Here is a 16,200-nt window from a genome sequence, read left to right as displayed (position 1 = left end):
GAATGAGTCTTCATTAGTATAGATGAAGAAAGATCTCTTTACAGTTAACTTCATCATTCGATAATTAAATATGTTCTCTGCTGTTTGGTTGCAGATATGTAGGAAATTGTTTGAATTTCATTTCACAAACCTTGAAACTACAAATGACTCCGTTGATTCATCTATGCCTCATGCTGCTGTGTATTAAGAAATTGTTCTTTTTGATAATTATTACCAGGCCTGGGGGCACATGCCTATAATCCCAGTGACTAGAGAGGCAGGAGGATCTCGAGTTCAAAGCTAGCCTCAGTAACAGCAAGGTGCTAAGCAGCTCAGTGAGACCCTGTCTCTAAATAAAATGCAAAAATAGGCTGGGGATGTGGCTCAGTGGTTGAGTGCTTCTAAGTTCAATCACTGGTACCCCCCCCAAATATATATATATAATATGATTGAGAAAATCATTCCCATAAACTCTAATAAAACAAGACACCAAAAAATGTTGCTGGAAGAGCCAGCTAGGGAGTTGAATCAGACTCGAAGAGTGAAAACTATTTTATTTGATGAAACCTGTTTTTATTCTTGCTCAAAGCCCTCAGTTGTACTATTTCTATTAGGATGAATAGTTTTGTATAACAAAGCTATTTTGAGGCAATTGCTTCCATTCGAGGTAACTGTTACCAGTTATCAAGCGTGTACTGTGCCCTGGATGTTTTCTGTGGGATACTTCATTTAGTTTTCACAAAAACCCTATGCGCTGGTTATTATTATTTCTGTTTAACAGACAAGACATTTCAGAGAAAGTAAGTAATTCTCGTAAGTTTCCACATTTAACAAGTGGCTGAGTTGGAATTCAGACTTAAATCTGTTGGTCTCTAATCTATGTGCTTTAGTCCAGTAGCTTTAAAACATATTTCTTGGTTGTATACCCATAAAATAGCCTGGAAGCTCTATGTGCCCTCTTATACTTTAACTGTCACCTAAGGTTTTCAATATACATGTAGTTGATAAAGATGTGGTTTCAGGCACAATGTAAATCCTGAAGTTTACTTGTACCATATAAACACCACAGAGATTTGAAAAGTTTCATCATTTTTTTTTATTGTTGGTTGTTCAAAACATTACATAGTTCTTAATATACCATATTTCACAGATTGATTCAAGTGGGTTATGAACTCCCATTTTTACCCCGTATACAGATTGCTGTGTCACATCAGTTACATTTCCATTGATTTACAAATTGCCTTTCTAGTGACTGATGTATTCTGCTGTCTATCCCATTCTCCACTATCCCCCCTCCCCTCCCCTCCCCTCCCCTCCCCTTCTCTCTCTCCACCCCCTCTACTATAAATCGTTTCTTCCACTTATATAATTTTTCTCCTACCCCTCCTTTCCTCTTATATGTAATTGTGTATAGCCCTGAGGCTCACCTTCCAATTCCATGCAATTTCCCTTCTCTCTCCCTTTCCCTCCCGCCTATCATCCCTGTTTAATGTTAATCTTCTTCTCAAGCTCTTCATCTCTACCCTGTCCTTGGTTACTCCCCTTATATCAAAGAAGACATTTGGCATTTGTTTTTTAAGGATTGGCTAGCTTCGCTTAGCATAATCTGCTCTAATGCCATCCATTTCCCTCCAAATTCTATGATTTTGTCATTTCTTATTGCAGAGTAATACTCCATTGTGTATAAATGCCACATTTTTTTAATCCATTCATCTATTGAAGGGCTTCTAGGTTGGTTCCACAATCTTGCTATCGTGAATTGTGCTGCTATGAACATCGATGTAGCAGTGTCCCTGTAGCATGCTCTTGTTAGGTCTTTAGGGAATAGACCGAGAAGGGGAATAGCTGGGTCAAATGGTGGTTCCATTCCCAGCTTTCCAAGAAATCTCCATACTGCTTTCCAAATTGGCTGCACCATTTTGCAGTCCCACCAACAATGAACAAGTGTACCCATTTCCCCGCATCCTCGCCAGCACTTGTTGTTGTTGGACTTCTTAATGGCTGCCAATCTTACTGAGTGAGATGGTATCTTAGGGTGGTTTTGATTTGCATTTCTCTGACTGCTAGCGATGTTGAGCATTTTTTCATGTACTTGTTAATTGATTGTATGTCCTCCTCTGAGAAGTGTCTGTTCAGGTCCTTGGCCCATTTGTTGATTGGGTTATTTGTTATCTTATTATCTAATTTTTTGAGTTCTTTGTATACTCTGGATATTAGGGCTCTATCTGAAGTGTGTGGAGTAAAGATTTGTTCCCAGGATGTAGGCTCCCTGTTTATCTCTCTTATTGTTTCTTTTGTTGAGAGAAAACTTTTTAGTTTGAGTAAGTCCCATTTGTTGATTCTAGTTGTTAACTCTTGCGCTATGGGTGTCCTATTGAGGAATTTGGAGCCCGACCCCACAGTATGTAGATCATAGCCGACTTTTTCTTCTATCAGATGCCGTGTCTCTGATTTAATATCGAGCTCCTCATCATTTTTTTTAAGTAATCATTTTAGGACTTGTAAATTTTACATTGTTCTCTTTTGTCCTGGAACTTAAATTTTTATTCCACTATCACTAGGATTTTAATTGCATTGTATAAAATTTTTATGCATGGAAACATTCTATTGATAATTTTACCATACACATATGCTAAATTAAATAATACATATTTAAATTGAAATATATAATTATAACAGTTTTTGGTGACATAATTTTTCAAGTAAACCCATTTCCCTTTGAGTGAGTTGTTATAATTATTACTGTTACATAACTTAACACAAACATGCTACACATTTTGACCAAGAATATTCAATTTAAGAGAGAAATATTTTTATTTAAAATGCATTATTTAATGGCATAGATGAGACTTTCTCCCTAATTATGGAGCACACCCATGGATGACTATTAGTTATTGCTAGAATGGGAGTTCAAAACGAATTGCAATCCTATTGCTGGTTTTTGTTATATAAGGAACTAGAAATAGTTTTTATAAAAGTAAATCTGTTGGGATGTAGCAGTTTTCAAACTTCTTTCGATTACATAAAAAATAACACATGGTCATCCATCAAAACTATTTCCTTTAATAACCAACAATTCAAATAGGATTTTCTTTAATTTTTTGAAAGTAAAGAATTAGAAGTCTTTTGATTTAAAAAGGTGTTTTCTCACACTCTCATTAGGCTCTTATTCATTTTCAAATTTCTGGTAATACAAAATTATTTATCAAGTGTATCAAACAACTCTTCTGTCTTTCTTTAATTCTTTAGCTCTTTATAGGCATTTATCTTACTTAGACTCATATTCTCATAAAGGTTGGGAAGATTGAAAAAATAACTACTTTCAAAATAGACCTATTATCTTTTCATTAATAGCTTTTATTTTGTGCTTTACAAATATATTTTCATCAAAGCCTTGGAAGTACTTATTTAACTTATCAACATATGGATACCATATGCCCTATAACTGGATTAGCTGAGCCAGTTCTCATTGTCCAAACAACAATCAAATGTTCTTCATGACCACTAGTTTACTTCCATTTCCCTCAGAGCATGTGTCCAATATGAAAGAGGAGAAGCAAGAGTTGAACTTGGGTTATTTGGTGATTCTTCTGCCCCAAAGGATCTCTGAATCGTTTGGTGAAATTTTAGATTTCATATATGTCAACTACTTCAAAGGATAGAGTACCGAAGCCCCAAAGTCAATAAGTAGATGCTCAAAGATAGCATATGTAAAGGCATGTCTGTTCTTAGGTGTCCACATTCAGTTCTCCCCATGCCAGTGATAGCTCATTTACTCTTTGACGGAAGGAAGTGTGGTATCAACATGCTTTCATTTCCACACCCTGCAGATCGGGAAGGGAATTTTTGATGGACTATCCATGATGGTAATATTCCAGAAAACAAAAATTCAGCATTTATAGGCTCCCTTTATGGAATATTATAGTTTAGTGATTGTGTTGTTTGACCATTTACTTCACTTACTCAAAAAATATCTATTGAATCACCTTGTGTACACAGAGTGGGGATGTAGCAGGAAATGTGAACAAGATGAGACACAGGTATGTTATGTTATATTACAGTGGGGAGCCAGAGAGTAAAGAACCAAATGCACAGTTAATCATTCCTTGCAGTGACGGGAACCTCTATGAATAAATGGTAGGGTGCCCTGAGCATGTATAAAAGGAGATCGATCTCACAAGGTTCAGGGAAAGTTTTCTTGCGTGACATTTAATCAGAGGATTGGAAGACTGGATGTTATATGCCATCTGGGGCAGAACTGCAGAGGAAAAGCATGCACAGCATTCTGAGAATAAGAGAAATACATGCAGAAATTGTTAAAAATGCAGGTAGGTCAGGGAGATAGGGAGATGGACACACAAACAATCCAAGAAAGGGCTGGAGGGGAGTCATAGGCAGATGGCACTGAGGCTCCCTTGCCACAGATCTTCATGATTTTGGTGTATGTCTCAATATCAGTGATCATTGCAGATGCACAGTCAGGTGGTCATTGAAACAGCATTACTCTGGGTCAGAGGGAAGCTCACTCTTGCCTTATTCCCATTTCATGGAGAGGTGTCCTTAGGCCTCCTATATCAGTTCCTTGCCAACATAACATATCATATATATCATGCCAAACTGAGATTTAAGTTCAATCTGGTTCAATCCAAAATGTCTACCAATAATCTACAATATATCTCCTTCTTTACCTAGAAGTGCTACGGAATTCAATCTAGCTTTTGCTTATAATATATTCTCTCAATTCTTTTTTTCTCTCTCTCAATTCTTTACTGTAGAGTCAATAAAATATTTGTGTAGTTCTACCTGCATATTTTGTTTTACAAATAACAGCTTATCTGCACAATTCACAATAGCTAAATTATGGAACCAACCTAGATGCCCTTCAATAAATGAATGGATAAAAAAAGGTGGTATATACACAATGGAATTTTACTCAGCAATAAAAGAGAATAAAATCATGGCATTTGCAGGTAAATGGATGGAGTTAAAGAAGAATTGGCTAAGTGAAGTTAGCCAATCCCCCCCAAAAAACTAATGCCGAATGTTTTCTTTACTATAAGGAGGCTGATTCATAGTGGGATAGGGAGGGGGAGCATGGGAGGAACAGACAAACTCTAGATAGGGCAGAGGGATGGGAAGGAAAGGGAGTGGGCAGGGGGTAATTAATGATGGTCGAATGTGATGGACATCACTATCCAAAGTACATGTATGAGGACACGGAAAAAAAAATGCTCCAGTGCATGTTACATTTGAGAACATACTGTATTTCATAATAAAACACATTTTTAAAAATTGACACCAAAACAAAAACAAAAACAAATAACAGCTTATTGTAGAAAATAAATACATAGGGGAATAAAAATAATTTATTGCTGGGCATGGTGGCACATGCCTGTACTATTAGCAGCTTGGGAGGCTGAGGCTGGAGAATCACGAGTTCAAAGCCAGCCTCAGCAAAAGTGAGGCACTAAGCAACTCAGTGAGACTCTGTCTCTAAATAAAATACAAAATAGGGCTGGGGGTGTGGCTCAGTGGTCAAGTACCCTTGAGTCCAATCTCTGGTATTCCCCCCAAAATAATAATGATAATTTTCTGGTTATTTCAATTCCCATAGATAATTACTATAGATATTTTTCTAGAAGTATGTTCAGACTTTCATTTTCTCTCAGTGCATTGGTGTATGAATGTGTGTGTGTAAAGCTGTATTTTTATTACACAAAATGGATAGGATCACTCTGTATGTATTTTTAAACTACTTTTTAAATTAACCACATGTTGTAAAACTTCTTGCACGTTTGGTCGGGGGTTATGTTTAGCACAGTTCATGGCACCCAGTGAAGGATTAGCTCAGTGACTATTGATTACAGTTGTCATAGTCAATGTTATAAACTTAAATTGCCCTCCAGTAAGGCTGAAATATGTTGACATCCCAAAACATGAGAATATTCTTTCCAACATGCCTCAATCTCCACTGAACTTGGCTTCTATCACTTATTTTTTTTCCATCTTGAATATTAAAAATAGAATCATGTTGCTTAATTTTGTATTTGTTTTACTACTAATGGTTAAGTATTAGTTGTGGTTTTAGTTTTTGAATTTTCCTGCTCTTATTCTTCTGTTAGTTTGCTTATTATTTTCTTACTGGTGTGTAAGAACTCTCTCTATATTGTGATTCTTACATATTAAATGCTTATTACAGACATTTTCAGATGCTTACAGCTGATGATGTGTTTTTTAAATTTTAGGTATTAGTGGTTTTTCAAAAATAAATAAGTTGTAAATTAAGTAATTTAATTTAATAGCTTTTGTTTTCTCCTTTGCATTTTGCAAATAAATGCCTTATTCACATCTGTGGAATATAAATATGCCATTTTTTACATTCTTCAAAAATAGGGGACCATTGATATGAGAAATGGAGCATGGTATGTATTTGTGGTATCACTGGAAAGAAGTAAAAATGGTCTCTGCTTTTGGGAGAGTTTCAGTGGCTTGTGGATCTTTGACAAGTTTCTTGATTGTCAAAGTCTGAAAAATCTGAGGAGTTTTTTCCTTTTGTTTTCATTTGCTTTTCTTGAAACCACAGAGTGTTTTGTGTTTCAGGTAATCCACTACAAAGTGCAATACATCACAAAACGTTCATCTTGGTATCACGGTTGGGACTTCTAAGACAGGGGGTTGGTTACATTTTTGAAATTGAATAATAGCAATGGCCAATTAATTCTATATTGTTTATTATGAAAAGAAAAAATAGTTTCACTTCTGAAAAAGAAAAAAACTAACATTAACTGTATTAAATCATGTCTTATTTGTGGGCTTAAAAAATACTGACAAATGTGCAGATGAAACTTTGTCTTACTTTGTGAACTCAATTTTTAGTTGGTTTATTGAATTCTGAATAAGTAACTATTTAATGAATTGCCCTTATTATGAAATTCACAGAAATTGCAACAGAAACTTTTTCTCTCTACTTAGATATAGGTTTTTATGAACACTTTAAACCCACACTTAACTGAAAATGCTTTTTTTCTTTCTAGATTTTGTTTCTACCAGTCTGATATTATACATGGCTACTGACAGCAATGCTCTTGTAAGTATTATTTGCAAAAACTGGACTTTGGATATGGTTAGTTTAATGAATAAGTAAAATAATAGAAAAGTTTGATTTTTAAGTTTGGTTCCCAATTTATTTCCTCCATTTCGTTAGTCACAACACATAGTAGACTAAATGATCCTTTGTTAGGTTTCGAGGCTTTTATGATCACTAAAGCTTTTAAGTTCTCTGACTAGCTGAAGATCAAGTAATATAACTGTGTTGAAATTGACCAGATTATGTCATGTACATGTGCAGACACATCACAGTGAATCCCTTTGTTATGTATAATTAGAATGTACCAAAAAAAAAAAAGAAAGAAAAGAAAGAAAGAAATACAACCTTGTACTGAATAAAAATCATCTGTGTGCTCTTATACTAAGTATGATACTAGTTCAATCTCTCAGGGAAAAAAAATCTGTTAATCATTACATTGAAATTGTGAGTTTGTTTTAAAACAATTTTATGGCCTTCAGTTTGCCTAAGATAGATAAGTAAATTGAGCAAATGTGTTATCTGTATTAGATAAAGAAACTTAGGCATAGAAAATTAGCTTATGCTAGTAATAGGGCATTTCTAATGGAAAGGGATGTGGAATGGTGGGGGGCTCTATGGTTTGCATCTTTTGGCGAATGGAATGCCCTCGTGGTGGATGCACAGGACCAAGTTTTTGGAGTAGAGCTAAAAGCAGAATCAGCAGTGATTTGTAAGAAGGCAGTATAGACTGCCTGCCAAATCGGGAAAGTGGACAATGGTTTCCTGATGCAGGTTAGATAAGGAAGTCAAGGTGGCTTGTAGCAACAGTGACGGAGAGGCTGAGTTAACTGGACAGCTCCTCGAAGGGACCTCTTACTAAAAAGCAGGGAAGCTGATGCATTCTCTGCTTGGCTTGCTGACAATTTCATATTCCAGAAATAGAGAAGGCAATGAGCACATTGTAAATCTGGTGCGGATTCTAAATAAGGAGGAAAAGCTTGTTAGTGATGAGAAATGGTGAGAGCTTTAGGAGACAGGACCACAGAAAGCTAAAAATGAAAGAACGAATTATATATGTATTGGAGGAAATTTTCCATACAAAACATGAAAGAAGAAAGGTATGATCCCTTGGACATTAATGGATGTGTAGTTTTTGATCTCAGAAATGAGAAGCATCACAATGATAATAAATACGAGGAACAACTAGGAGAATAACTGGGGCTGTAAAGGGAGACTTCCTGCATATGTACAGGATATTGAAAGAAGGTCCTGTGTTCAAGAGTCAAAGCAAATGGATTTTACCAGTATGTAAAAATAGGGAGGTTCAAGTTCAGAGTAACCAAAGTTCAAACAAAATTTAACAGGAAATAAATATATCTTGTAGTCATGTGTGTATGTGTTATATGGAACACAGAAATGAAAGAAAGCGATAGGAATTCCAGATCCTTGGGAAAAGTAATACAATGTTGCTTCACTTTTTTTTTTTTCCACTGAAAGAATATAATCTTCCAGGGGTTTATAAAAAAATGGAAATTGAGATATTAAGACAGCATTTAAGAATTTTAAACAGACTCACTCATTCATTGAAATATTCTTAAATATCCACCCTGATTCTGTCCTGTTTCAAGGACCATAATGGGAAGGAACTGGAGACTTAGTCAACTTTAGACAAGTTAAAAATCTCCATATTAAAAAAAAATCTTATATCTTAAAAACCAGATACTGAGATAAAGACCACAGATGTGATTCCCAGAGGACGCAGCTGGGATTTGTGTAGGCCCCAGTCTAGCCATGACCACTGTAATGTGTAGCCTGCTTCTGTTGGCCTTCAGGGGGACTGGCTGTTTGTGGGTCCTTCTCACTTCATGAGCCAGCCTCCACAGCAGTCCAGCGGCCCGGCTCCCCTTACCTGTCTGCTTTCCTGTTATTTCTCTCCCCAGCCCTCAGTGTCTGGGAGGTGCTGCTTGACTCTCTCTTAAACATTTCTTCCAGCTGCTTTTCGGTGGTTACCCTACTTTCTCTTTCCATTCCGAAAATTAGTTCAATTTTCTTCTGTCATTTGTTCCCATAATAAAATGTAGCACTGGAGGCCTATTTTTATCCGACAGGGTTTGGGTAGGTTTGACACATTTGACCTAATCACATCCCAAATTACACTTCATTTCCACTAAACTAACATTTACTGAGCTCTACGTGTAGGGCTGCTTGGCTCTGGGGTGTGAACACGAGCTGAGTCCCATCTCACAGCGGAAGGCACTTTTGTTGCTCTTAGCCTGATAGTTGTTGAGGTTGGTGTGCTCAATGGTACTTGGAATTTAAGACTAAATTCTAAGTATTTGAAATTGTACTGTGTGTAGCACGGTCCTTTTTTATGGAGCTGTGTAGTTTATTACCTAATAGCATTATTTTCTCTCATCAAAAGGAAACAGTGGAATTTTCAAAGCTGAAGGAGCACAGGGGACCTACGGTGCTAACTCACTGGGTTCGACTGCTGCTCTCTCTTAAATATTTCCCTGTCTTCACAGCTACACTCGCGCCTTCCCTCTGCCTTCATACCTGTTCCTCTCCAGTATCCTCGTCATGCAACTACTAAATGAATTTTCTTGAGCATAAATAAGGCTGATGGTGTCCCTTACCCACTCATGCTGGCTCCATGGCTACCACTGACCTTCAGATGACTTCTCAGTTCAGAACGTAACTTACAGGCCTCCAGTGAGCGGCTCTACCACTCTCACAGTGGTTCTGCCCTCCACTCTGTGGCTGATCTTCCTGAACTGGACCTGTGTTGCCGTATCTGATCCTGTTTGGCCCAGGGTCTTTAGCTTTCAAGTCTGCCTTGTTCCACTTACGTGATCCTTCCCTGACTACCCTCTCCTGGCTGAATGGCCTCACTCCTTTTGCCTTTGTTTAATCCAGCTTACCAAGGGCCATCCTTGTCCTCTCCACTGGAAGCTGTGAGAGCTTGCCAGCCACTGAACCTCTGGTTCTTGGCACCCAGCAATAACCCAATAGGTGACTGCTGAATAAACAAAAAAACATAATTTATAGATTGTGGCCTAAAAGAAACAATAATGGATCAACCTTTAGAATTTAGCTTCTTGAGAAAACTTCGACATAACTTTTAGATTAGGTACCATCCTTAGGTATCTCCAAGAGCCCATTTTATGTTGTCCTTGAAACAGACAGACATGCATTCCATGCATCCTACTATGGTGATCACAAATTAGACTAATTACTATTGCTTAGTTTTATGGTTAGTTTTTCATTAAAATAAACACATGAATGAATTAATCAATGATTACTTCCTCTAGTAGTAAATCTGATTAGAAAATTTTAAAGTCTTAGATTTTAGTAACAATATTTTATCTAAGAACAGAAAACAGCCTGAATTTAAGGATTAAGGAGGATCAGAGGGAATGAAACAGATTGTTTCTTTTACTGTTATTCATAGTTCTTTTATCCCAAGCATTTAAATGCTCTTGCTTTCAGAGATGGTGCTAGTGGAAAAGAAATATTGAAATCATCTCCAATAAAAGCTTGATTGTAGCATTTTCTTAAGAATTCTTTTGAATAAAATTCCTCCATTAACCATTGCCAGAAGATAAGATGCTAAATGGAAGTTCTTCCTGAAGCAGATATTTATACATTGAAATCATGGTCCCCTTGATCGGTTTTCATGCTGCTGAGCAGTTCAGTGGCTGTGAGTGCACCTGTATGTCTGCCCCTGAGGTTGGTCTACTTGCTGCTGTCCGGAACGTCCTTTGTGGGAGAGAGTGGCACTCATCTCACCTGGTACTTCCTGTGTTTGAATCACAGAAAGCTTGACATGCGTTATTCACAAAACACGCATTGCCTGAGCTCTTCCTGACTACGTGCAGTGAACAGCCCAGGCATGATTTCTGCCCACATAAAACCTGTTCTGCCCCCAACTCCACCTCTTGTGCTCATGGTGTGAGCCTCAAGGAGGTGGTGGTGATATTCAGAGATGAAGTGAAAACTTTAGTTTTTCAAATCAACTGAAAAGAACTGAAGATTTGGCTGTTTGTTTCTTAGGTTAAATGAGCGTAACCCTATGTTGAAATAACTGTGCCAAGGTGGTCAGCACAAGTCTGACACACTCAGGAGACTGTTGGGCATATTTTCTTTCATTAAAGACTTCAAGTGAGAAGGGGATGAGATCCATGTGGGGAACAGACACTGGCAGGGCTGGGAGAGGCTTGCTGGCTGTCACTGAAAAACTTCTGTTCCCATGCCGCCTCACCTAGGCATGCTGTGTTTCTTGGGTTCCAGATTCTCAGTATTTGGAGGGTACAGGGGATACAGGGTGCTGGAGAAAGGTACTGTGGTTTTATAGCCAAGAGTGTTTTAGGTAGAGCTTTTGTTCAACAAAAGTCCATTTTACCTTCACAGAAATACCAGTATCCGACTCTCCATGTGGGTTCAGGTTTAATGTCAGTCAATGTCAGGGGATCTTCCATTAGACTGTACCAATCTGGGGTGAGAAATATATTGGAGAAACTTTTATGTTGCTCAGACTTTGGTAATGTCATTTGCTAAAGGAGGCATTTTGTAGCTCTGAGTAATCAAGTAAAAGCTATCTATGAATTTCTAGATACTTGTCAAATCTCTACTCTGTTCCAGGTTCATAGGAAGGCAGCATTCTTACTAAGAACACTATAGAAAGCAAAACTTAATATAAGATGCAGTCTTTTTGTCCCACTATGTGTTAGACATTGGGCTGTGTGCTAGATTTTGAGGGTGTGACATATTCAAGAGCATCAATTCTATCTTGAAATCTTGTCCAGTTGCTGAAGCATTTTAAGCAGAGTTGTAATGGTTAATAGGTATGTTGCTTAGGTTGTTGAAGTATTTGGAGGGTACAGGGGATACAGGTGCTGCACTATAGATGGGGAGACCAGGAATGTGATAGTTATTATTTAGGAGAGAATGAGGAGGACCTGTCTAAGGCAGTAATAATGGAGATGGAGAGGGAAGAGAGATTCAATAAATATTAGGGGGCAAAATAGACAGGGGTGGTGATTGAGTACATGAGTGAGATAGGGAAAGGTTACACACAAATATGTACCACAGTGCACCACAGAGACCAATCAACAGATGAGTTATAATATCTATTCCAGCGGCAACAGCAAAGCACTGTGGGTATATAGAAGTCAGAAGAAGCAGAGTAACATATAGTTAAACAATAGACTTAGAGTCTGACTGGCCCAAATCCTTGCTTTGGCTTTGCCAAGAGTTGTGTGTGATCTGTGGGTTAACCACACTGAGCTGAAGTTCCTCATCTGTAAAAAGGAGGTTAAAAATAGTAATGAACATGAAGAGCTTTGGGAGATAACATAAAGCACCATTACACTGACCATAAGTAAATAACACTGAGTGAACATAATGTTATTATCGGAGCTGACTGCCTTCGATAGTCAAGAGATAGCTTCAAGGTGGAAGTGGCGTTTGACATGATCTCAAAGGATAAACATGAACTTGGTGAAGAATGGGTGAAGGAAATAAATTCTAATTGTTAAAGTGCCTGATATTTCTACAGAATCAAGAAAAACTTAAAGTGCTAAAAGAGCTAATAGATGTTTGGTGGTCTGTTGAGGGCAGTATGGGAAGGGATTAAATTCATATTTTGATTATGATTTTAGGATGGACTCTTAATGAAATAGTTGACTTCCATTCAGGGGTGGTCCTGTGGGCTCATACTTTGGGTGCTCCATTCTTCTTCAAATATATAGTCATGATAAACAAAGAGAAACAGAAAACCAGGAAGGTAAAGTTAGGTTCAAAAACATACTAACCATCTCTGAGGACTGGCAATGAAAGGCAATAAGGAAGACTGAAGCCCACTGAAGGGCATCTGGTCTGGAAACAGAAAGTTGTTCACCTCCTGCTGTAGGTTAAAAATGCCCCACTGAATGTGGGGAGAGCTAGGTTCGATCCTTGATGACAATGGTGAATGCAGCCCCCATTCATGAAAGGGTAAAACCTAAGGAGAGAGCCCAGTTCCTAAGCCACTGCTTGAGGTTACACATTCAGCCAACTGTGGACCTAGGAAGGAAGGAGATACAGACACAGGCTCAAAACCAGGAGCTAAACATACTTTCCTGCTGGAATATAAAAGATTCTGTATGAATGCACCAGGGCATGACCGTAGTGCTAGTTCTGCATTAAGTAGAGGTAACCTTCGGATATCTAAAGAGGGAGGAAGGAAAGAGAGAGAGGAAGAAAGAATTTCTACATACTTAAACTCTGCTATGGACTGAATGTTTGTGTCCACCCCGCTGCTAAATTGTGTACTAAAGCCCTCATCCAATATCAATATAATGACATAGGAGAGGAGGCATGTGGGAGGTAATTAAGTCATGAGGGTGGAGACCTTATGAATGGTATTTTTGTCCTTATCAGAAAAAAACAGAGAGATGATTTTCTTCTTGGCCATGAGAGGATATAATAAGAAAATAACCATCTGGACCTGGATCTTGGACTTTCCAGTCTCTAGAACTAAGAGAAGTAAATATTTGTTATTTAAGGCACCCAGTATATAATTTTGTATTTTCCAGACCAAACTAAGACAAATTCCAAAACACATTAAAAAATAATGCCAAGAGGGTCTAGGATAAAAAATTAGAAGATAATTTCATTTTAAATTAATAAGAAATTTAAATACTGACCAAAAAATTAATAATGAAATTCAGAAGATCTTTTAACTATTTTAGAATCTTTTAAATAATTTGGACCAAATGAAAAAGTATAAATGGATTTTTGAAAAAGTTCTATAAATAGTAAAAAATCAGATATATTCCTGGATATAGAAAGTTCAATGGATGGCATAAGCTCAATATTGGAAACTTCCAAAAAGAATGTTAGTGAAATATTTTTAATATTTTAAAGTGTTAAAATTAAAAAAAAATATTTTTTGGTAGATAGAATAATTTATTACTAATTTATGATTGATAAATGATAATAATCTTAACATTTGAATGGAAAAGTAAAGATCTAGACTACAGTAGCAAGAGCCTAGACAATGAAGAAGGAGCTAAGATGTGATGATCTGTGCTGTATTCATGATAAATTTAGAAATATTAAAGCAGAGAAATACAATGTGACAAAAGAGAAGAAAGAGATAAAATAAATTAAACTGAAAATACAAAATGCAAATTACAATAAATATAAGTAGATTAAACTCACCTATTAAAAGACATAGATAATCTTATATTTTTAAAGACATCTACATATATTCTTATGCTGCTTATAAAACAAATAGTAGAAACAAACAAATGAACAAACCACACAAAGAGGCTTAAAATAAAAAGAACTACAGAGTTACATAAATTAAATAGAGATATAAAAGATTTTGGAACAGAATTAAGAACTTTGAGGTTTATAGAGAATTTAATGAAATTTGACTACGTAGTAAGTCACAAATAAATGCTAATGAATTTCAAGAAATATCATAGAGATCAAATTTCCTGAAAATAATGTAATGAATTTAGAAATCAAACAGAAAACATTTTTTAAAAGTTTCCATGATTCCACAAACTTGCAAATACATTTGACTATCTACTATAGACATAAATATATGATTTAGAATTGGAAAACAGAGCGATAGAAGTAAAGTAGAATTCAGAAGTAAATTTATAGGTCAAAATGCATTAAAAACAAAGAAAAAAATGAGGCAAACATATCTAGGAATTAGAAAAAGAATAACAGCAAATTCTAAAATTTAAGGAGATATGAATAATAAGAATAGAAACTGTCAAAGAGAGAAAAAAAGAGAAACAGATAAAAAGATGTATAGGGAAAGAGAACTGAAAGTATAAGGAACTAAAACCAAAATTAGAAATATTATGTTTCAAGAGGGACTATAAGTAGACTAATTTGAAAACAATTTAGGAATATCCAAAAAGTTAAAAGATGCACACACATATCTTATTACCATGCAGTTCCATTTCCAGATAAATATGCAATCCAGAAAAACATGTATACATGCACAATGGTAATTCTAGAGTTGTTAATTGCAACAGTGCAGTGCTAGGGCAAACTGTAAAAAACTTAAATGCACACAAAAAGATAAATGGATCAACAGATTGTGACAATTTTATTTATGGCAGCATTGAAAGTGAGCTAGAGCCACATGCATCAACAAGGAAAAATGTCAAAACAATATCAAAAATTGATGGTCTATATTAATGCTATTGTTTTAATATTGTTAAAAAACTGTTTATCCATACGAAAATGTATGGGAATGAGGAATATCACATTCAGGTTAGTGTAACCTGGGAGAATGAGAGGGAAATGGAAAAAGGAGGGAGTTCACAGGAACTATAATTGTATTTATATTTTACTTCCTTAAAAATAATGTCAAAACCCAAGCAAAATGGAGTATAAAATAAGTCAAAAATTGCTTTCCAAATACATATTTATATCTTATTGTGATAATGATTTTAAGCATAGAAGCTTGGTTTTGGAGGAAGCAAGTGATATTCTCCATCCTCTGGCACTGAGACTTCCTACACATTTATGTTTCTTATTCAGTAAAGATTCTTGATGACTAGTCTGCAATGCTATTGATTTCCTTATTTCCCATTGTTCCCCAACCCATTTACCCATGAAGATGTCTTGCCAAGATGTCCCATGCACCTTTTCTTTTATATTAGCAGAATTTGATGGTCTGGACCTACCATTCTCTTCAACCTCTCCCTTGTCTCCAGGACACCCCTGCTCCTGATTTTGTCTTTGGCTGTTCTGCTTAGTGCTCCTGATAGGTGCCTCTTTTTGCTTCTCTGTAATATGTTAGTCTTGAAGCCTTTGTCATCTATCTGTACATTCTCCAAGTGATTTCATCCAAACCATGACTTCTACTACCTGTCTCCATTATTCATTACTAGAGGTTTTCACTTCATATTGATGTATTAACAGATTTTAACATAGTTTTTTTAAAATAACAAGCAATTTTAAAATGTATTATCACAAGTAAAATTTTACTAATCAAAAACTTTACTATTCCTTTTAAAAATGTGAATTTAATTTTCAAAGAAGGAGGAGAGGAATTTGGGGAGATGTCAGGAGTTTATGGAGAACAGGAACTCTTTAGAGCTCAGGAATTCTTGTGGCTTGGTTGTTAAAGTACTGTTAGTTGA

The 16,200-nt window shown here is 36.3% G+C and overlaps 1 protein-coding gene across 2 annotated transcripts in view; it reads left to right on the top strand.

Moving 5' to 3' along the window:
• Nucleotides 1–16,200, top strand: part of IPCEF1 (interaction protein for cytohesin exchange factors 1) — a 154,959-nt gene that overhangs the window by 67,783 nt on the left and 70,976 nt on the right. For both annotated transcript variants that reach the window (XM_081295890.1, XM_081295889.1), the window contains exon 3: nucleotides 7,014–7,066. In XM_081295890.1, the coding sequence (XP_081152016.1) occupies nucleotides 7,043–7,066 (24 nt within the window). In that variant the 5' untranslated portion in view covers nucleotides 7,014–7,042. The remainder of the gene's footprint in view (nucleotides 1–7,013; nucleotides 7,067–16,200) is intronic.

Source organism: Spermophilus citellus (genome assembly GCF_964194105.1).
Source record: "Spermophilus citellus genome assembly, chromosome: 5".
Classification (NCBI taxonomy): Eukaryota; Metazoa; Chordata; class Mammalia; order Rodentia; family Sciuridae; genus Spermophilus; species Spermophilus citellus.
Note: the sequence above shows the minus strand (reverse complement) of the source record. Positions and strands in the feature narration are given on the sequence as shown.